The sequence below is a fragment of the Athene cunicularia genome (assembly GCF_003259725.1).
Source record: "Athene cunicularia isolate RWA chromosome 3 unlocalized genomic scaffold, athCun1 chr3_part1, whole genome shotgun sequence".
NCBI classification, from domain to species: Eukaryota; Metazoa; Chordata; class Aves; order Strigiformes; family Strigidae; genus Athene; species Athene cunicularia.
The window spans coordinates 102,258,369-102,282,243 of record NW_020799097.1 but is presented as its reverse complement, the minus strand read 5'-3'; the positions used below and the strand labels follow the sequence as shown (position 1 = coordinate 102,282,243).

The 23,875-nt window shown below is 37.3% G+C and overlaps 1 protein-coding gene across 7 annotated transcripts in view; it reads left to right on the top strand.

The window, feature by feature from the left end:
• ESRRG (estrogen related receptor gamma) overlaps positions 1-23,875 on the top strand; it is a 350,096-nt gene that overhangs the window by 299,566 nt on the left and 26,655 nt on the right. For all 7 annotated transcript variants that reach the window (XM_026844374.1, XM_026844373.1, XM_026844372.1 and 4 more), the window contains one exon: positions 1,299-1,460. In XM_026844374.1, the coding sequence (XP_026700175.1) occupies positions 1,299-1,460 (162 nt within the window). The remainder of the gene's footprint in view (positions 1-1,298; positions 1,461-23,875) is intronic.

The window sequence follows — 23,875 nt, the reverse complement described above, 5'->3', positions numbered from 1 at the left end:
GGGAACATATTCGTGTATATTTGCTAAAGGTCGTCATTGGGGCTTTGAATTCTGGTGGTGCATTTGCAGTCACAAGATATGTACCTACCATGAAAAGTAAAATGTAAATATATTGGCAAGTATAGTAATGTATCCTGTGTTAGGAAGCTTAATGAATTACTTTTCCTATTTTTCAGTTCTGCCTTCTCAGAGAAACAAATCAGGCTCCTGTATAGAGATATTTCCATTGTGCCTCCACATGAATATAATGTTATTTTTATGTTTATCCTACTTATTGATTATAGAATATCAACACTCTATTGTAAATCTTCCAGAATCTTCTAATTTTTTTCTCGTCCCTTTTCCTTATAACTTAATTGATTATTCCAAATAGATTTTACAAGTCATCTGGATGAAGAAGTAGATATTTAACACATGAATGAAAATGCTATATAGATAAAAATAACCAGTGTGTGAATAAGATAAAATATCATTCTTTGCACAAAACCAGTTTTCTGAGGTAGAGTCTGCATCTATTGATACTTTCCTTAGTTTTACACTCTTTATTCTCATTGATTTTAGTACCTATTCCTGGCTGTAAGTGAGAGGAGATCATTAGTCTATTTTTGCACTTAAAGAAACCAATTTTATACATGATTCTAAATCTGTGTCTTTCAGTGAAAAGCAAATATAAGACAACACACTCCTTTTCTCACAGCATAGACCCTAAGGAGTACAGATTTGTTCTTACCAGTTCAACAGGCAGGATATTAATAATTTAAGATATGTGGGATGAGTACTGAGAAAGTCCTGAGACTATTTTTGTTGCAACAGTTTAACAGTGATACCTAAAATAAAGAATGGTAGTTGGAATTGCTGACAGAAGTTAAAGATTTTAGTGACTGACTAATTGCTTGTGATATTTAGTTGCTCAAAAAATACACCTGCCTTTGGGGTTGGGGGGTTTGCAGGTAATTAGAGGAAGGCATATATTTTCTATTTGCACAGTCCAAAATACATTATAATGCAGGAATATTTTTCTATGAAGTTTGTATTCCAGTATTAGGAGGTGGTCATGTATCTGTACATTCCATTCAATTTACTAGCTTAAGAACATACATGTCTAGCTTGATAAAGGTTGTTAATGGATGAGATTTTTTTGTGCTGTAACCACTTAGAAGCTAGTGAAGTTACAATAAGGTTTAATTAGGCCCAGTATCTTAAGGCAAATTCTTGCACACTCAGTAATATGAGCCATCTGTTTGAAAAGTAGAATGATGCTACTGGTGATCTTGTACTGTTCTGGACCATTTTTACAGATAACAAGATTGTCTCCCACTTGCTGGTGGCTGAACCAGAGAAGATCTATGCTATGCCTGACCCTACTGTTCCAGACAGCGACATCAAAGCACTTACCACGCTTTGTGACCTGGCAGACAGAGAACTGGTGGTGATCATTGGATGGGCAAAGCATATTCCAGGTACATACAGTATTTATTGCAAACAGATGACAGACAGAAGTCGTCGCATGGGTTATTCTGTTTCAGTAAAAAATATGATTTGTTCTCTCACTACAATGCACAAAGTTTTCTTAAGGCTTCGGATTATTCACGTAGGACATATGTTAGATGATAATATATCGTACTTTGGAAATACTATTATTGTTTCTATGAGTGCTACTGTGTTAATAAGTTTTACATGCTGTTCAGTGAATGATTTTTTTCTCATGTATTAGTTCTATTAAGATGAACTTACCTTGCTATCCAGAGCATTAGCCTGGTATGAAGGGTAGTGTTAAGTCCTTTCATCTGTACTCATCTGATTCAGCCATATTGAATGTAAGTCTGTTTCTATATTACATAAATGCATTGCTGTCTTATACTGACCACAGGAGGTGCAAAAATTCAGTTCTATTTTGGCATGGCACAGAGGAATTGTTCTCTTCATTGAATGAGCTACTGTGAGAACTGAATTGTACCAACAATTCGGTAGAAAGAAAACTGAACTGTAGCAAAAGTTATCTTCTTATAGCTTAGTAGTTCTTTGGTCTGCATAAAATAGACTATGGTCTACATCATGTAAGTGTGTTGATATAAAGGCTGACTGGCACTCTTGTTAGCAAGAAGAGCAGGAGTGATCCAAAGCAGTTTCTCAGAAGAATAGCAGTTTCTTCAGATAACATTTCAGGTATGTTTTGCTCCCTGCCCCGCCCCCCTCCCCCAAATACTTGCTCTGTGTGCTAGCAGGAAAACTTAGAGTCTCCAGGGTTCTCAGTCTGTCGCCTTTCACAAATGGTAAAGTCACACAAAAAAGGTTGCATTTTTTTCTTGTTTCTTAAGGTATTTTTCTAGTCCAGCAGATGAATGAACATGTTGTTGTGTTTTCATCAGCTCGTTAGTTTTCTAATTTTGATAGTGGAGCCTTATTGAGCATAAGAACAGATAACCTTTAATTCCTCTGAGTAATACATTATCCTCATTTTAGATGTGATTTTGGGATACCTTAATAGTAGAATAAATAATCTAGTCAGTTGTTTGTTTATCAAAGTTAAAAATATTTCTAGTATTAAAGGGAATCACAAAGGAATAGAAAGAAATAGTCTTCCTGGAGGTTTTTTTTCTTGTGCTGACCAGCACAAGGCTTCAGTTCTTCTGGTACATGTTTCTGGGTCATCTTTGATAAACACTACCAAAGAACAATAATAAAATAATAAGTACATTTGTGGATTGTTGTTTTTCTTCAGGTGAGAGACAACAACCTACATACACTAAAACCGTCAGTATGTAACACAGTTGAAATTTAGTCATTCTCTGTGCCACAAATAGCATATAAACAAGCTTTTGTATCACAAGCAATGTTTTTCTGGTACAGTTAACTTATTTCTGTCTCCTTAAACTAGTTTGTCTTTATGCTTTGAATGCTACAGTAATTTCTTTAATCAAATTGATGGAAGTCCCTTTCCCAGCCCACACTGAAACCAATTTATTGGTCATGATACGCCAGCTATGTTGCTAACAGTCGTAACGAACTGTCAGGCAATATTGCAGTGAAGCTAATTTGAAGTCATTAGGTGTGCAGCGTTCAGGCAACAATTTGTTACAGTGGTTAGGAACACAGCTGACATTTCTGAATGGCTTTGTTCAGAGCAGTTCTAGATGAGCCCAAGCAAATTGTAAACTAATTTAAACATCACTCTATATTATAGTAGCTACTTTGTCTTACACTGGTTGCTAATAAAGCACCCCAAATTAAGTCAAAATGAGTTAAATAGGTGAGTTTGAGTTTCATCTTTAGAAGATACCTAGATCACCTTAAGCAAAATAGAGTAGCTCTCAACGAAGTCAAGTCATGCTCCATAGTAGTTGCAGGGGAGCTTTTGTCAGTTTGATTTGTGAATATGCTGTGTAGCTTTGATTTGGCTGGAGGAGTAGGAAGACCAGAGGGATGAATCTGAGCCGCCTTTAAAATGATGGCTTTGGTTAGTGAGGAAGAGGTACTGGATGCTGTAAACTGGCCTTGAATATTTAAAGTCTGTGATCTGAACCAGTTGAGGAACATTTCTTCCATCAGACAGCCTTTTATTACACACCTGCTGTGGTAAAGCTATACTAGCTAAGTTTGCTCACCTGACTCCATTTACGAATGAGAAGGGGAAAAAAAAAAAAATCAAAACCAGGAAATAAAGATAATCTTTTTATAAGCCTTCTGGTAACAGAGGGCAGTGATGAAATCTGTGCTTGTTGTCTGATATTTGATCGCAGAAAGCAAAAGGGCTTGACATGCTAAAGGGCAAATGTGATGAGCTTCTGTAGCTTGGTTTTGAATGATGGAGTACTGCTGAACTTGGACTACCTACACTCAGCTAATGTCTGGCACAAAACAACTTGTAGAAGAGCCTGGATTGGTGCTAGCTGACTGTTTTCTAAGCTAACAAATGGTACTGTAGGCAGAAACATAACAGAATTAGAAACAGGATGAGTTAGAAAAAGGGTGCAAATTACATAAAAGTTCACTGTATCTTAGGGGACTAAGTAAATCCTTGGTGTAAACCTCTTGGAATCAATTAATTATACCAGTAGTGAATTTGTGCCTAGCACAGCAAAGCAGCAATCAGCAAATCTTTCTTTACTATAGTGGTTTCTTAAGGTTCAGTGTAATTAAAGGCCCTTATATATCAGGTGCTTAATAATGAATAAAGATCTCAGCTATAAAACATTAGAATTCAAAGTAAAATTTGTCTTTGTGAAAGAAACCAAAATAATGTTTTTGTTATTCTAACAGAAAGTCTTTTAATGAGACTATCTATAAAAAGGTAACAATGCAATATGCATTCTGCCCTGGCCAACCACTTCCCATTGCAGTCATAGACTAAAAAAAATGTTTTAAAATTATACAGAGTTAAAATGCTTTCATAAAATCATTAGTATTTTTGTGCTATTGGAAACATTTCAATAGTTGATTTTCCTGAACAAAAAGTCTATGCCATCTACAAAAGGAAATATTGAAAGAAAAATATATATGGAAAGCCTTTATCAGTAAATAGAATTAGTCTCCTTGCATTTATAAATCAAATAAATGGAAAGTGTGTTGTTATGAAACATGACCATGTCTTATCTGAAGAAGAAAAAGATCACAATGGCATTAGGAAATGCTTGACTTTAGTTAGAGGAGTGTAAGGGCACAAGAACAGATGATGGTGCCCTAATAGCCCTTTTTAAGAATGACAGGGCCCCGCCATTAGCATCCTTTTATATCCTTGGAAATTGCTCATGCCTCGCTTTTCTGGTTCCTATCTGCCTGACTCTTTTTTATTTCTCTTTCAATTTCATCCGCGCTCGGATAAGCGCATGCTAACACAATATGATTGAGCTGTAAAATGGAACGCTGTCGCCTCTAATCTCTTTTATGTAGATATGGAGGTACTTCCACACTCCACTTCATTCTCTCTCCATTGTTGGCCTTTTTAGAATGTGTTGCCGAGTAATGGAGGCTCAGTCAAATATTAGAGCTAGGTTTCACAGGGTGTGATAAGAAGATTATCAGCCCAGCAGTCAGATCTATTGTTGTTCTTTGTGTCAGATTAAAATATTCCGATGTACTGTAACTTTGTTAGTAAAATACTGAAGGCGCTTAGGGAGAGGCCAGTGCTGCTTCATCTCCTGCCTGATGAGACAAAACGCCTATTAACTGACCTAAATAAATTGTAAATGTAGTTATGAAACCTCTGCAAGACTTTTCTATTTTATATTTATTATTAATTTTTTAAATTTTATTTAACTTTTAAATAAGAGAGCCCTGCTTAATTCTGTATTTCCTGGTGGTTGAGTTTCTTACCCGTTGCATTGTATTTTGGGGAGATTCCATTTTATATTGGTTGCATTATATTAATTAAACTCTTCTCCAGTATGGGGTGGAATTCTGCTGATACCTAGTCACAGTATCAGAGTCATTTAGGCACAATTTCTGTAATGTAACTATCTCATTGACATTCAGCAAAAATGTGCAATGTTCTTTCATATTAAGTGGCGGCAGGAAACATTAAGCTCTTAAAAATGTGCATAACAGGAAGCTAAAGACAAAATGTTCTCTAAAAATTTGCATGCATAAAAAACATCAACCAGACCATAGAAATCAACTTTTTGCACTTAAGATGAAAAATTTGTTTGGAAACAGTAGATCAGACTAATACATCAAAAATAACTAGTTACATTATTTAGTAAAATAAGCCTGCTTGTCTTCAGCTGTGTCCCTGTTTTGCTAGCAATAGCCATGTTCAAGGAAGTGAATAGTTAGAAATTCGTACTGCCACTGGTACTAGTATTAACAAAAAAAAAAAAAAGGGGGGGGGGCATGATTTTGATGGAGCAAATCCAATGATGTTTTGAATATTTTAGTGTTAATGTTAATGTTTTATGAAACATTATTGTTCCGGCATACTCTTTGTGGAGGACAATATAATATTTAAGCTTTCCTTTCCAAAGCAGGTCTCAGGGGTGTAGTTTAGCATTCTAATACTGAACAAGAACATGATTTGCAGCAGAGTTGTCATTTCTAAAATGCCCTTTTCTCATCATCTGTTTCAGAAATACCACCCCTTGTGTGTAAAGTACAGAGAAAAAGTTGACCATAATCGCTTTTGGAAAGCTAATGTTTAAGAAACCATGAGAGCATACATATAGGGTATATCCATGCAGATACGAATTAGGTACATATGTACCTGTTCTCACGCACGTAATTTATGTATCTACATCTTAGTGGACATACAGCCTGTGTTTGAATGTCAGAGGAAAAGTGCTGAATGTTACTTTATGGTAGTATTCGCACTGGTAGGACTTTGAAGACTGAAATCATATGTTGGCATTGCCTGGTGTATATAATCACATACATTGTAGCTATAGCCAGCATCCTGTTTATGCCCAAATCCTGGATTGTTATCTGAGCTCTGCAAGGGGAATAGATGTCTTCCTGTATGTCTGTACCATGCTCCTTGCTACTGTAATATTTGTTGTTTCTGCTGAGGTTGAGGCCTTATCTAGTCTCTGGTGCTGCTAGCTGAATTCAGAATGGTTTCAGACAACATGAGGACTCCTGCAGCTGTCTTAGAGCCCCCTATCACTGGGTGCCAGTCACTCCACAGACAGGTGGACATGTAAATGGGGTGTTTACTGCTCATGTAACATGGAATGGACTGTGAGCTGTTTCGTGCTGCCTAAGAGGTTTGTAGTGATAATAACTTGAGCCTCCTGGAGAATCAGGACATCCTGCCCTTTATCAATGCCCTTTATCAATTTACCAATCTTGGACGCTTTTCAAGTTCTCTTTGCCTTCTATTTATCAAAAGCCCAGTATCTGCTCTTCTTTTAACTCCTTCTACACACATGCACTAATTAAGAAAATCAGACATAATTTTCTTGTGATGGAAATGTTCTTGTACTCACAACTTGTAATGACATATGTGATCTGAGGCAGACCACTCCCCGGGCCACAGGTAGAGATTCCAGCCAAAAGGTTTCTCAAAAACTACTGACTTCCTTGACCTCTGTCACTAAATTGTATAGTGTGGGAAATCAGCATTTGACTGTCCATTTTACTTTTGACCATTAGCATGGATGGACTGCCCAACACTGCCAGTGTTTAGATCACCATGTTGATTCAAGCTTCTCTGAGCACAATGGAATAGCAGTGTGCCTAATATGCCAGCAGTTCATCTATGCTGTCATTTGAAGTGCTAGGAATCGTAGGACTTTTTATTTTTTTCTTATTCTTTGAAAATAGTATTACAGAGAAGGTTTAAGTGATTTTGCAAGGGAGGGAAGAAGAGGTAGGATTTCCAGGATAACGCATGAATAAACATATCCACAGTCTCTTAGCATTTTCAAAACAAAACAGGGATCTGCAGTGTGGTAAAGGTAGTTACAGAAGGGTCTGTTTGTTTATTTTTAAAAATATTTAATATATCCACCTGAGATATGATGGAAGACTGTTCTTGATGGATCTGTTGCTGAAGTCAGTGGAAAAATTTCAGCTGGTTTCAGTAGAGTAATGCTTTGTGTGCAACTAGAGGTGCACACACCATTAGTGTGTCTGCTAATCAGAAAAGACTAGTTCCGGTTCAGAACTGAGAGAGACAACAACAGAGAGGTGAGGAGGTTTCTAGTACTGCTAGACATAGATGTCCTGGGGTAAAAAGAGCACTTCAGTGTCCAGGATAGTTACTTCTGGCAGTTTTTACTAGCATTAAATTAACTGAGGGGAAAAATAGAATATAATATCAGGCATATAAACATTTCATCACCTGCAAATTATATATTAATATGAAATAAATGTGCATTAAGACTTTTAAAAAAGCATCTGGAACTCCTGCTAGTATTGACTTTAATATCCCTATCTATTTGTTGAAAAAGCTTATTTCAGAATACTCATCACCAAAAGCAAAACAAAAACAAAAAATTGAATTAACAGGTAACAAAAGAACTTGACTTAATTCTTATATTTCACTTTTTTAAAAAAAATCCTTCATTAAAATCCTCTCAAGATCAGAATTAAACGGTGACTTTATGTCTCTGTTAAGTTCACCTTTTATTCACTTTTTTTTTTTTTTTTTTTTCTGAACAGTCCTCTCCCTCCACCCATGCCCCCAACATACATACTACACTGTCTGGCTGTTGCACTTTTTTTTTTTTTTCCCAGTGTCCCCCTTTATCTGCCTCAACCAATCTCCAAATGAATGCATGTCTATCATGGCCTTAGCTTTGACACTCTGGATATATTGATTAATAGTTGCCCTAAGCTCCTTTTAGCAAATCAAATTTTCACTTTTAGCAAGGATTTCGCCTCTGATTTATTCAGCAAAGTGAAATGCACTAAATTGACTTTGACATTCAGGGAAAATGGCTGAAAAACAAAGAGGGGAGGAAAGAGATATAAATTGTGTGGCAGCTGGAGACTTCAAGCATAAAAGAGGTATTTTTCTATAGAATATCACTGGTTAATTTGGAAACATGCATTTAAACAGGAGTGGAAAATTATTTTCTTAAAATTAGATGGTTTTTAGATTGAGGATTTGGGATATAATAAGGTTTACTTAGCAAAATGCAATATATTCAACCCAAATTCATCACTTGCTAATCATGGTGCAAGTGTGGGATCCACTTTTGTGCCACTAATAATTATTATGTTAAACGAGAGATAAAGAGGTTTCTGAGTAGTTTTATAATGAGGTGCTAAATTGGTAAATATCTTCCTACCATTGCATTATGTTGTTCACTCCTGTGGCCCTTTAAAAATAAGAAATGATTAATAAAAAGAGAGCAAATCAACAGTAATGAATGCCAGTGCTTTTCATTTTCTTTCTGTAAACAAAAATGGATATTACTTGATTCTTAAATGCAAGAGTATAAAAAGATGTAGAAGCTATTCCCTACTATTCTAACAAAATCAAGAGTGTCGTATTACCCTGGATGACCACAGCCTGCTTCCTTACTTGCAAACATTGTGTTACTGAAGTACCATGAGGCCAAGAAACCACTGTTACATATTTAAGTGTTCGAAGGTGATGCTAAATAGAAAGGAGGGAAAAAAATGGGGAAAAAAAAAAATTAGTCTGAACCGTTAGCACATCTGTGTTTTTTCTGAGGTAGAGTGTAAGAAAATGCAAAATAAAGACATAAGAAATGTTTTGGTCTTATTCACTGATCAGGCATTATAACAAGAATTTCTAAAAGAAAATACATATGGTCGTTTGCACAGTTAATCCATAGAGAACAGACCAAGAACCTTTGGTAGGATCAGTTGTCATGGGTGTACATGTCAAATGTGCTATGCCAGCCTCTGTTGTTTAAGGATCTGGCCCCAAAGGGGTAAACCCCCATCAGCAGTTAGTATATCAGTTGGAGCTGAGAGTTTTCTTTGTCCCCTGTGTGTACTTACCACCTCAGGACTGTGCAGCAATGTGCAGAATCGAGCTTTAAGCAAGTATTTCCACTTAGAGGACAATACTCACCTTTGTACCCACTTCTTGTGTGACAAACGGGTTTACTAGATTAGGTCTGTGTAAATTGCAGATGACTCACTAACAGTTTTCCTTCTTCTGAGCTGGCAAGGAATTAATCTTACTACCAGAAGGTAGGAAGTCTAAACGTATCTTAACCTTTTTTATTTTACTGTGGTCTCTATTCTCTTTTTTTCTGTAAGCAAGCTGAATTTGAGACTTCAGCAATAATCGCCTTTTGCAAAGTGGGACAGTATCTGGAGTTCCATACAGGACATAGCTGGGCACATTAGATTTTTAGGCATGTTATCTCTTTAAAGTCATTTCACTGCCACACACCTACACCCCCACACCCCTCCCCATAATTTAGTACAACTGCCAAGCATATGAAAAGACTGCCAGTTAAGAGCATACTGTATGAAAGAATTTAAACTTCTGCGGTAGTCTTTGAGAAGGGTCCCCTTTCCCAATCTTTCCTTAACTGTACAATTGATACCTCAAGCTATCAAGTAACGAAGGGCCACAAGACTGGAAGATGCCTTACTCAGAAGCACGGTAAGAAAGTTGGAACAAATCCTGACGTTTTTCCTTAGGTGAGGAATTTGCAAAAGAGGCAAATGATGCAGAACTGAGGCTATCATTTATATTACACTAAATATCACTAAGTATCACTTCTGTATTTATGGGACTCCTCTCCTCTGGAAAAAATAAAGCTTTTTTCAACCAGATTCAGAATGTAAAGAACATCTAGAGAGATATTTTCTTTGTCAGTTTTAGAATTCCTGAAGGCTTTGTTTGGAAATAAAATCATGAATGTTACATGTCATTTAAATTGACCTGTGAAAGGATCATACCAGCTGCTGGGAATGCAGAAGTAAACATAGCTCTCTTTAAGGTGCCCATTTAGTCCATTTTAAACTAAACAGGTGACTTACTCATCTAACTTAGCCTACAACAAAAATATTTTTACTTTGTTCTGGGTGGGGAAGAAAAAGCAGCTTTTCAGTCATATGTGTTGATACTGTAAATCTAGGATGGGAGGGGGGAGGGGAAAAAAAGCCAGTTGCTCAGACTGGATTTAGAGCAGACAGGTATGCAGACCTGTATGACTGGGTCAGCGGCACAGGATGGTCTAGTTTCCCAAAGTCAGCTGAGACCAGTTAAATGCTGTAATTCTAAGGATGTCTCTACTTTCTCTTTGGATGAGTTCGGCTTCACACCTGCTTAACCTACATTAGAATAGGATTAATTACCTGAATTGCAAGGCCCCCTTAGCCAGTCAGCACGTTTCTGGCAGGGCACATGGTGACCTGGGCCTGGTTATATATAGTATAGGGATAGCAGGGTAGCACCTGGGATATAATGGCAAGGCTCGATCCAGCCTGATAACAGAATCATCAGGTTTTAAAAATGAGTCTACAGTCATCACCTTCTGCATCAGTTTGATCATGCAAGAGCTTTATGAACTCGTGTCTTCACTGCCGGTAGGCTTTTTTATTGTGCGATGCTCCATTTATGCACACACGTGTGTGTGTGTGCATACACGTATATGTGCGGGGAAAGAATCCCAAGAAACACGGGAGACACAGAATCCGAAGAATGCAGATACTGAATGCTCCTCTGATTACTTTGATGGAACACTTACTTGGCTGTATCTTTTAAGTCAGTTTTTCATGTTGTTTTAATGAATTGTCTCCAAGTTTAATACTGTATAGCAAGAAGAAATATTTGGGTAATTTTCCATGCAAGAAAAAAACAGCGAACCTTCCTTTCATTTACATATATGTTCTATAAAGAGAAAGTTCTCTGACAATATGTTGGTCTGCCCAAGGGATTTTCCACCCCAGGCTCCTGAGGCGTGTATTATAGACGAGTGGAAATTTCACAGTATAGCTCTGAACCTTCTCCCCAAGATGTTTTTATCTGCCATGTTGTGCACCATCAGTTTCAATCAGCTGCATTAACAGTTGAGGTGAAATCAAATATTGAAATGAGATCCAACTGCAGACACAGAAGGCTCCAAATTCAATGGAAATGACACTTGAAAAGTAGAGTCAGCTAACTTACCAGGTCCTGACACGTTACGCATGAGAACACTATGGCAAAGAGTTGTGATGAAGGTGGAGAAGAGGTGGGGGGCAAATCTGTGGTTGATATACATCTAGCTATTGGAGAGATTAGAGGGAAGTGTTTAGCATGTAAGGGCTGCTGCTCATATGTTTGTTCAAAGAAGAATCTGCATTTACTGACATAAATATATCATGACATTAGCAGGTTGCAGGGTGCATTTCTAGCCAGAGATTTTCTTATAACTATACTATAGCATTGTGCCTGCCCTAATGAACGGGCATCAGACTCCGAACTTGCTTGATTCAAGCTATATCTGGTAGCATATGGAAGTTACCATGACCCTTGTTTCTTCCATCAATTAACTGCACTTGCAGTGAGAAGAATTTTGAGTCCTTCTCTGTATCAGTCTCTTGTAGAAAGTCATTCTACTCGGTGGCCCAGTCTTCACTTTTTACTACTTTGAAGTTTCCCAGAGATAAAGTTGACTGTTTTGTAGATTCAGGAGTGCATTGCTTAGTGTCAGTGCAGATTTAACATGCAATATGCATTGTGAATTCCAGATGATCTCTATTCAGTGAAACTGGCAGAAGTCTATTTTGAAGAGTTTCTTTGCAAGTTACAAAACAATTTCCAGACACCATTAATGATTTGTGCTGAACGCTGCCTAATAAATTCAGCACAAATTTGGAGTTCACAGTGATGGCAGGATTGTACCTAGCACTTCAGCGATGATAACTTACTGTGTACTATAATCCTCATATGTGAAGCACACCGTGGTCTCTGTAATCAAAAGGCCACTGGAAACAGGGTGCTTCAGAAAGGCACTAGGCAGGGAATGCAGGTAGAGTTGGGGATGAGCAGCGCACATTCTGCAGGATAATTCAGTCAGTATCATGAACCTACAGAGGGCAGTGTCTGACAAGAGGCTCAGATAGGCATTTTAGGAGATAAAGTCAAGAGAAGAGGGTGTTGACAGGGAATATTTGCATACTCATCACCGTAATCAGCCAGCATCAATGACAAACGTACAATCTTTCAGAGAACCTGCTTGGAGGAAAAAAAAAAATCCCTAAAAAGAGCTTATGACAGTGGGAGATAGGAACCCGGGCTGCTGTGGGTCTCCTGAGTTCCAGTGCTACAGCCAACACAGGTGAACTAGAATTTGCCGTTGGTAGTTATGCAGAGAAGTGTACTGTCTCCGTGGTAGAAAGTGGTAGCTATTTATATACTGGATGGCAACACTAAACAATTTAGGAGAAGCAGTGAAGTGTTTCCTACCCAATTAAAAATGCAGTGAGAATTTTAGGTAGGCAAAATGTAATTATTTAATTGGAATTTGACCGGGATGCTTTTCCACTGTTAAAATAAATATAAATTACATGAGCTGTAAAACTTTAAATTATGAAAATATTTTGAGGTCTTTGAGCATGGTAATTGGAGCTATATATTCAACTTTGTTTTTAACCTGACACTTCATAATAGCTGTTCCCTAAAGCAAGGGGTGTTTTGTTTTTTTTTTTACATTATCGAATATCCCTTAGTGAAGCAAATTAGCAATCAGTCTGGAAAATATTTAAGTAGTACAATCACATTATTTACACAGACACTTGCATTGTACAGAGTTCTCTGTGTTCCCAAATATTTGTAGGATTCACTTCCTCAGCTGTCAACATTCACACTCAGATGTCCCTCTTTAGTAAAGCTCTGTATAAAAATCTATTTAGGCCCATAGAAAGACTTGCCTTGATTTCAGTGTGCTTTGGATCAATCCCTAAATATGCAGGTCACAATCTGAAACCTGTGTGTACCTCAGAGCTTTATTATTTGCCTTCTGCTTGACTTACCACTTCTGTTTAAAAGGGGGAGGGGGTCTTGGTGCAATTCCTTGCACAAAGTTTTTGTTGTGGTGGTATTATTATTATTATTATTATTATTATTATTATTATTATTATTATTATTATTATTATTATTATTATTATTATTATTATTATTATTATTATTATTATTATTATTATTAAGGAAGAGAATCCTACTGTGGAGAATTAGGGTCATTTACTGTAAGCACTGAGAGTCTGCTCTTATCTAGAACCATATTTCAGCACTTGCAGAAACATCAGCATCTGGCTAGAATGATAGAATGTTTATTGTGAAATATATTATTTAACTGCTTGTGATCAATATGGTGTGGATAAAAATCTACAGAAAGCCTACATTTACTATTTGGGAGGATTTTAAAACATCATCCAGCATGCCTCTGAAGCTGTGGCTACAGTGGTTCCAATTGCTCGAATCATATTATCCAAACTACATTCCCCAATTAACGTCCCATCAGGTTGAGGAATTCCAAGTATTTATTCTGTAACTGTTGTACTGGAGAGGAGTGTTCTCCTGGGGTTCCCTAATTTAGAACCACTTCTGTTTTCTTACGAAGTTTTTTTTCCCCTCACTTGGTAAAGACTTTTTTATCATTGAGGTTTGCTTTTGGGCTTTTTGCTCACTGCTTTTTAAGGACTGAAGGCACAGTAAGTCCTGCCCTGGTACTCCCATTGATACATTTGTACAGTGCTGAGGTACAGTCTCCATGTTACATCCATACTTGGCTCGTTATCCTCTTATCAGGCTCTTTGCATCCCTTTGTTTATTTGAGGAGACAAGAAGACTGTGTGAAGGCTGCTTAGTCAGGGATATCAGCGTTGTTGGCAGGGGAGTGATTGCCAGTTGAAAAACAAGGCATTATTGCTCATTTTTTCCCTCTTATTAGTTTGATTACATTTGCAAATCAAATCAATCCATCAGACATGATCAGGCCTCGTCCGCATTTTAAGGAATAGTAATCTCCGTCTAATAAGATGCAAATGTGTCACATCGGTAAGTAACCAATAAATCATCGTCTTGTCTTTGGCAATCATTAAATATCAGAACCAACAGTCAATTTTTAGTATTTTCAATTTGCGATATGCCGCTGGAATATAAAGATAGATGGACGTAATTACACAAACCAAACACTATTTCAGTTCATTCCAGACAGCAAATTTAGTGGAAGGTATAACTGGCTTGTCATCACACTACATTATTCCTGGCGGTTCATGCAAAGTTCACAGACAAGCTTCAAATGGACATTGCTTTTTTACTTCCCTTAACAACATTCCCACTACCACCACCAAACTTCAATAAATGACTTGAAATGCTATAGGACATCACTTTCATCAGTGCACAAAAAGGCACAGAAAGAGAAACATTACCCCTTTTCCCAGTACAGGCACCTTGTGCATGTGTAAGACTAAAATCCAGAAGTTTCCAAATACTTGCCACATTCTTCCTCTCTCTTTCTTTTCTTTTTTAGACATTTTAATCTGAAACTTCAGTTTTTCCACTGACACAGTCTCTGTCTTTCACAATTTTTGCAAGTTAGCTCACATTTAGTAATTTCAGAACATAGTGAAGACAAGGCAGTGAGAAGAATTGGCACACCAGCTTCCCTCTCTCTCCTCCTCCCATACCTATCTTTTTAAAGGAGTGGGAATTCAAAATGTTTTTCTTTAACCTTTTTTTTTTTTTTTTTTTTAAATTGATTTGGGATTTGGGAAAATTGATTGCCTCGTGCATCCCAGGGATTAATTGATATGTCTATTGTCTGATTCGCAATGTCTTGCTTTCCATTAATGACTCTATTTGTATACAACAATTTACATGCTTTTCAAGAGAGAAAAAGACATAAGCTGGCAGCACTAGTGGCAAAAGAAACCCAAACCTTGTCTGAAACAGCCTAGCTTTTACCCAGATATTTTAGACTGTTTTAATAGTATAGGGTAGAGGCCTTAAAAATACAGACTTGCAGGCAGACTGCTCATTTCAACGAGAATTTGGGCCTGTTGGAAATTATATTACTCAGCCTTCTTACAGTGCTGAGTGACATGAGAGAGGGAGAGCGTGCACGATACTGTCTCTCTGCTGCGACACAAGCGGCTATGTGGAAATAAGTAAAGAGGATTTTGTAGGCTTGTGCTGACTTATGTAGGTTTCCAGTGCACCAAAGCCAGACAGTGGGCTTACTGTATTTGACCTTAAGAAACTTCTTGCTAGGAGCTGTGTGCCCTGGTTGGACTTGCTGTTGCAGCGTTCTGTCAGTTATGTTTGTTTCGGCTAACCCACTCTGAGAAGCTGAACCTCAGGTGCTTTGGAGTGACTTTTGGAGAGATCCTTTATCCTCCTTCATGAGGAAATAATTTTCACGGTAGCAGTTTGATTTGATTTGGTAAATGAATTACATGGAAATTAGGGAAGGGTCTTGCTTGTGAGCCCACCTACTTGCTTTGGGTTCCCCATCGTGTTGAGCTCCTGTTAAGGTGGGAAGAGTGATTTTGCAAAAATGAACTTGTAACCTCCTGAATGGTCACTGCATCTTATTCATTCTTGGCATCAAAACTCTTGTTCTTTGATGGGGGAAAATTGCAAAGAAATACTTGTGAGCTGCACACGGTATTCATTCCGCATGTCAGATTCAGACAACTTAAAATGTACCATCAATTAACAAATATTTATTTTTGCTATTTTGAAAAAAAAAAAAAAAAAATTTACCTATTTTTATCCTTAAAGCTAGTGCAAATTTGTCGCAGCATTGTGAAAACAAGAGGTTTATTCCAGGTTTAAAATGAAGCAACTAAGCAACTTTAGCTCTGTTGTCCTAACAAAGTTTAAGCTGCCTGGCACTGTTTTCCATAGATCTCTTTACATTAACATACTCCTAAATGTTTCATGCCTCAGTGGCTAGACTAATGCTGTCTAGGTCTCTTGCAAAAGTCTCCCCTGTCTCTGTAATCTCCAGAGACTTTGGTGACTAAAAGCTGCACTCAGAGGCCCTGTGCCTAAGAAGCTCAGTACCAGAACCTTATGTTCTGTCTAACCAATTTACATACTACCATGGTATGTTTAATTTGCTTTTTCATCAAATCAATAATGGGTCTAATTGAAAAAATTGGCAGAACTGCATACAACCTAACTACCAATGTCAGTGTTTTCAGGAAATCGGAGATGTTACACAGCTATGCAAGTGACACCTGTGTTAGCGGTACACCTCTGTTGCGAGTGTGTACAGAAACAAACATTACTCAGGTGCAGCATCTGTACCAATTGATCACTGTGCTACCAGAATTAATCACCTGGTATTCAGCTCAGAGAATAAAATTTACATCTTAATGTATGACACTTATTCCAGCACACACATGCACTACTAAAAATGGTACTGTTTGCTCCTGTTTGGAAGTGTGCCTTTATTTTCATAGGCAAAGCCTAGCAATTCTTGTTCTTGGCAAATTCCCAAACACTTGGGATGGCTGCTTCTATTAAGTTACGTCGTTTCAAAGATGAACTCATGCAGGACTGTATAATAAAATAGATTTTGTCCCTGGAGTTACATGTCTCAAATCCTGCCCTCACTCTCACAAGAAAAAAGGACTTTTGAGGATCTTTAGTGCTCTGCAGAAAATAACCCGTGTGAAGATAAATAAGTAAAGTCTGGCACTGTACAAGATTGGCAGGCCTTCAGCAAGATGGCCCAGTGGTGTTGCAGGTGCATTGGCTAGCACTCTGGAGAAGCTTGTGTGAGAACTACACAAAATTGTGGCACGTGCTCGCAGTTCCTCGCTGACAAGAGTGCTCAGCTAGCGCTGCTGCTGCGGATGGAGCCGTGCTTTATGCAGAGTCTGCTCGATGTCTGTGGGGCTGGCAGGAGGGTTCAGGCCAGGTGCACTAACTGCGAGATGAGTATTTTAAAATACTAATTTTAAAAGAAAGAAATGTGGATTTCAACTTCATGTTCTGTATAATTGCAGAGCTGGCAGGATTTGAAAATATGGCAAAGCCTTAGTCATTAGCATAGGGTAATCACCTTTGCTGTTTAAAAACAAAATAATAACAATAGAAAAGGTATTGTACAGTGACACATGGAAATTTAATGCTTTTTAGAGAAATTTTGTAGGGATTTTTTATTATGTGGCTAATTACATATTTACATGTAATGGCACTAGCAGAGCCATTACAGTCCATTGGGTAAATAATATGCATTTTAAAAACCATTTATAAATATGTATTTATTTGATGGACCAGAACGGTTTTTTGAAGTCATTCTCATCCACTGAGTAAATAATATATGGATTGCTTTTAAAAATAAATATGTATTTCTCCAATAGACATTCCAGGCAATTGGGTAAATAATATGCATTTTTCAAATATTAAAAAAAACATAAAAATGTATAGAAATGTGGCCTAAATATGTATCTTCCTGAGAGATCAGAATTACTCAAAAGGTGTCAAGCATAGCTTTGAAATTTCTGTTTTGAATTGTCAGTCTGTGTCACAACCTAGAGTTAATTAAATGTATTTTATGCATTTTCATACATACAGTATAATATCAATGTCTGTTTACAGCTTTATGACGCTAGTGCACTTGACCCTCTTACTCAGTGTTACAAAGTCGGCACTAGATGGTTAAGATCCTAGTTTTACTTTGTGCTCATCTTAATACAATGTGAAATGCATTCACTCTGTGGGTACAGTCCTGCATCCATAGCAATACATGGGGGAAAAAAATGGTCACCTTAGTAGAAGCCATCTGTAACTCTGTTGTTCTGCTCAGCTTAAACTTCCTCTTTATGTTCTTTTGGTCTTTTTCTGATGATTGGTTAGCAGGCAAAGTATGAGAAAACATGAAACTGTTTCATTATGTGGGCTTGATTCAGAGCCTATTGATGTCAGCAAGAGTCTTTCCACTGGTCTCAGAGGGCTTTAGTTCAAGCCAGACATAAAGGTCTGCCATAATCCATAGAGACAGCCCAATACTAGAAGCTGAAGGCTGAGTCCCTTTCTTGACTCTGACACTGACTTAGCATATGACCTTGGGCAAACCACTTAACTTCCTTGTGTTGAAACTGTGATTTATACCTCCAATTTTGGGAGTCCTCTGAGAGCTGTAGATTTAAAACATTAAATATAATTCACAGCATGCTAAGATTGAAAGATGTGAGCACAATGCATCACTGGTTTATTTCTTTTTATATACTCTGGTCTAGAGTTTATCCATCCTTTTCTAAACATTTTAGCCAGTTTATCCCTTCATCCATTGCATATACTTTTCAAGAATGTTGAAAATACTTTGTAGACCTCTTTTTTTGGTGAAAAAATTCATTGTTGTTTTGAAACATTAAACAAATAAAATAGCACAGCAGCCCTGTGAATGAATATATATATATACATATATATACATATATACACACATAGCTTGCACAGAAGGACTGCAAGACAGAGGGGGATTAAGTGACTCCAACAGAATCACAGAGAAAGTCAGTGGTAGATTTGGGATACTAAATAGTCTTTCTCATATTCTTCGTGTATACCTGTACCTCATGCTTCATCTATGTCTCTGACATCATCTATGATACACTCCTGAAAACTGCTAATTTTAATAAGTTAGCTGTTTGACAAGGGTGTATTTGGCAAGTGCCAACTATAAATGACGTGTGCTCTCTGCAGTCAGGATAGCTTAGTGGGATCTGTTGTCAATGCAATTGTTACTTTGATAGTGAAGGAATGAAAATATAAATACATCATGAGAATGTTTCAACTAGAGCTCTATTACAAAGTCAAACAGAGTAACAATGAATTATTACAGAAGAGCTTTTGGAGCCATCTCTTATAACTATTCTTGCACAAACATCACTGAGTCAGTGCTGATTTGGCCTTGATACCCGACATTGCCTGAGAGTCCAGCAAACATGATGTTTTGACAGAACACATGAGGAAATTCTCACCCCCTTCCTTCTCAGATCACTGATAGAGCAGATAAAGTCCATAAGGAAAGCCATAGTTAGTAGCTGGTCACCATAAAGAAGGATCAGCAAGAAACAGACATTTGAAAGCAAATCATGGGACAAGAAGAAAGCCAGAGAAACAAAAGATGATCCAGTAGTATTAGCACATTAAAATTTTGTTTCAGACTTCTCTGATGGCACTTCCACACAAAGCACAACCATGCTTCCTGTGTAATTTCTAAAACTACTGACAAATGTGTCCAAATACCAGATGGTAGAGCCCAACACTTTGTGGTTGCAAGAATGTAGAATGCGGAGTGAGGAATGCAAAATAAACCCCAACTCTTAGGTCACAATCACAATAAAGCTTTCCAGAGCACTGAGAGCTGCATAGAGAAAGAGAAGTGTAGGTAAATTAGTGTACGCCTATTAAGGGTAGGGCATTATTGGTGATGCTTTAAATTGACCTACTGGTACCCGGAAGGAATAAGAGGGTCTGACAGGAGAAGAATGCAAAGGGAAGGCTGAAAGTAATGGTGAGAGAAAAGCGGTTACATGAAGTAGCTCTGAGCATACCTAACGCTTCTTTTGTAAAGCACATAAGTAACTGAGATATTATTGACTGCATGCCTGGTCCTTATCAGTCACCAGTTTGCTAAGACATAGCAGTGGGAGTAGCTTGTCATATTGAACATGAAAGAAGTGTAAGCAGGTGGTGATATTAAAGATGAACTAAGGAAGGGTATCTGTGCATTAAAAGATGGGAGACTTGAAATATAATGTGAAGGTAGTGAGGGATAAGATGGCACAACTGTAAAAGAAAGTCACTCTGTGGCCATATTGAATGTGACACTTAAATTCTCTGTATAATTAAAAGAGATAGGAGCATTCATACATTTTGTTGCAAATTGATATGATCGTTTTTGTCAGTGATCTTAATAAGATTGTACTATAGTTTTTTAATTTAGCAGATTAAGAAGCTCAATTAAAATATCATGAAAAAGATCATAATCTAAACCTCTGGGTTTTTTTTTTGCTTATCCCTGCCAAGTTGATAACAAGAGCCAGTGTATGTAACAATTACCTCCACTACTGTAAATCTACTCTAGTTTGTGGGCTGAAGTGTTAATAAATACCTTGCAGTATTCCAGAGGGAGAAGCTTTCCATCTAATTAATAAAACTGGGAAGAATACCCAGGACACTGAACCATATCTTTCTTATTAGTGTTGGCTTCTACAAAGGAGAATCCCTGAATCTCAACACATTAGTAAATGTCATACTCCTGGGTTGCACAGAGACCTCTTGAAAAACTGCTATTTGCTGTGGAAAAAAATCACCATAGACTTCAGAAACAAGTCAGCTAGGGAATACCAAGTGTAGAAAATCAGTGTAAAGCATGGCATACATTACAGCAGCTACAGATTTGTGCCACATTTGGTGAATCTTGAAAGAGAAAACATACAATTATACCCCCATTTCCCTTCCATTTTTGGTCTGTACACTTATGCTAATATCTTTCTCTATGTCTGAGTATGGTCTTACTGCAGTTAGGTTTTCTTAGAGACTTAGCAATACCTCTCCTTTACATGTTCGCTGAAACAGTTTTTTTAAAAACACTTTGTACTGATAGGTAAGCTGTAGCTGTTTTATTCATTTTTTTTTTTTAAAAAAAAGGATCACTTGAAGAAGGAAAATGTTTTAAGCCCAATACTGAAATGAAAATCTTTCATAAACTATGTCATGCCGATTCCCTTTTCCTTTGCAGTAATTCCTATTTGGCAAAAATAAACTTTGTCTCACTGTGTTTGAGCCAGTTCTGTTTCAAGGCAGTTTGCAGCAGATCACAAATTAACAACCTAACTTTCTGACCAGTACATGATTCTTTGCTGTTCTTTAATAAAGGTATGGTGGTAATCTTACATTATGGAATACTGATATGCATTCTCTGACAGACTGGACATTTACAAAAGAGAGTAAAAATTCACACAGTTCTTCTGCATAATAAAAATGGTGTATATGTGTTTTCTCTCATTATTATTATTATTATTTTTATTAGGCTGATGTAGCAAACTGGTATTACTGCCTCCAGTAAAATACAAATAACATCTTTGCATTTACTTCTTACTTGAAGTTTTTGCTCTGAAAAATGATCCTGATTATGTTTCTGTTTTTCATCCTACTGATATGAGTGAGTGGGAGGATAAAAAGAGGTAAAGATACAGAGCCTAGCCATGAGGTTGATGCTAATTTGGCTAAATATGAGTCGGCTGGATGGGAAGTAGAAGAGGTAAAAAGGTCTGCCAGGTTTTTTGTCTGCATCCAGTCTTCTCAGTTTTCATAGTCCATGCTTTAACTGAGTTCTTCAGTGAATTCTGTTATTAGTGCATAAGAAGGCAATTTAAAATGCTGTCCAGGAATCAAAGTCTAGTGGTATCTGTGTAGTCTAGTATTTTAAATGTTCTAATGTACTGTATATGCTTAAACCTTTCAATTTGGGTTTGTTGTTGCCTTTTTTTTTTTGTTTTTCCTCCCATTAAGAATGTTTATGATGCTTCCACATACACTGCAAGGAATAGATCCATTCACACCAATACAGTGAATACCCACCATACGTGCAGTTTCTATAAAGCATGTTAACAGCAGATACTGGTCCTTAAAAGACCATATATCAAGCATCCTCAGCATTATGCTGATAAAACCTGAATCACCTTGCCTGTTTTCAGTTGCAGCTTTGTTGATCAGTGACCCTTTGTGACTGTGTTCGCTGTTTCAGGAAATACTTCTCTGATCTGACCTAGGTGACTACGTTATTATTTTGTCCTTCAGCAAGACAGCTTTTTATATTTAAAAAACCCTCAAAACTTCATTAATAACCAAAGAATACAAGTTAATGAGCAGGTGATCCTTACTCATTTCTGTAGCTTTTAGAATACCCTGAGTTTGCTTAGTACAAATGCATGCATACACAGGTTAGTGCACAGACACACTTGTACATAAACCTGGCTTGCTTTTATGTATATAACACCATGGCTCTTCCATATCCATTATTTTCATGTTCCTACAGTAGTAGCTCCAGAGTTAGAGCTCATTTGCTGTGATTTTGAAATTCTTTGCCTGCAGCACACCTCTCTAAGATCATCTTTCTGAACTCTAATTGTAGGAGTAGGCTCCAAGCACCTCAAATAAAGGCAAACCAAATTCTGAGGCTTCAGTTTTTAGGAAACTAGAAACTGAATGCTACAGGTCATCAACACATACTTTACTGTCTTCAGCGGTGATCAGCCTCAGGGAAAGAGATGTGGGCCCCATAGTAGACAGAAGCCTCAGGAAAACTTTTTCTAATTCTTTATGCTTAGAGATTAGACTAAATAAGTAAGAAAAATGTCCTTGTCCTTTTAATTTGGATTTGGAGTATTATACCTGGAGCTATTCTGGCTGTCCATGTAAGCATCAACTCCCTCTCTGAATTCTTGGCCTCAGTGACATCCTTTGGCAAGGAGTTCTCCAGTCCAGCTACTCTGTGAATGAAGAGTTTCCCTCCTTCCTTCCATTTTGAATTTCCTGCATTTCACTGTAATGACATTTGGTCTGTGTTATGAGACAGGGAGAATAAATAACAAAAATAGACCTATTTTTTATACCATTAATTTCTATATACTTTTAATGCCTTCTCTCATGCATCACTATTCTGAGGAGAACAATTCCTGCTTTCTGAGTCTCTTTTTTAAATAGTTTTCTCAGGTGTGCTGTTCTGCTTTACTTTCTCCAAACCTCCTCTAAATCTGTCATACTTTTGTTGGAAAGGACTGATACATTCTGTCATTAATATTGGAAATCGGACAGTACTTTTGAGATTTTCCTTTTAACTTGTCTTCTATAGTGTTTTTTAGCCTCAGTCATGAGCCTAACATCAGCTTCACAACTAACCTTGAGCTACTAGAAGTGGTACTAATAGATGCAGTTTCAAGCTAATGTTTTCAAACTCTTCCCTAGACTCTTTCAGAGTTGACCAGGATTCTGCAGCTCTCCATTTCTTCTCACATCTTAGTCAGCCTTGTCTCACTCTGGAGGGACTAGCAATACATACTTGGAAAGCCTTCTGTCTTAAATTAAAGAGGGCATTGATGGAGGTCACCTCCATAAAGTACATTCTGGTGATGCAGGTACCGAGATCATATATAATCCCCTTGTTCCTTTAACTTGCACTGAATTTTGAGAAGTATTTTCATTTTTAAACTGAAAATAAAATAATGTAGGACAATGTTGCATGAAATTGCATCTCCGGTGGTGCCTCCAGTGAAAGCCTATCATCTAACTTCACCTCTGTGCATCTGCTCAGGATAATGCATTTAGAAATCAGGGATGCTTTGCTTTTTTCAGTCTCAGAAGCAAGTGACCTGGATTCACATTTAAGATTATGACTTGAAAACTTGTTGGCTAAGATTCCTCATTTGGAGGATGAGTTAATTCGTCCATATAAATCCCCTTTGACAAATTTAATAGATGGATGAAGTGACCCCTTACCTTCCA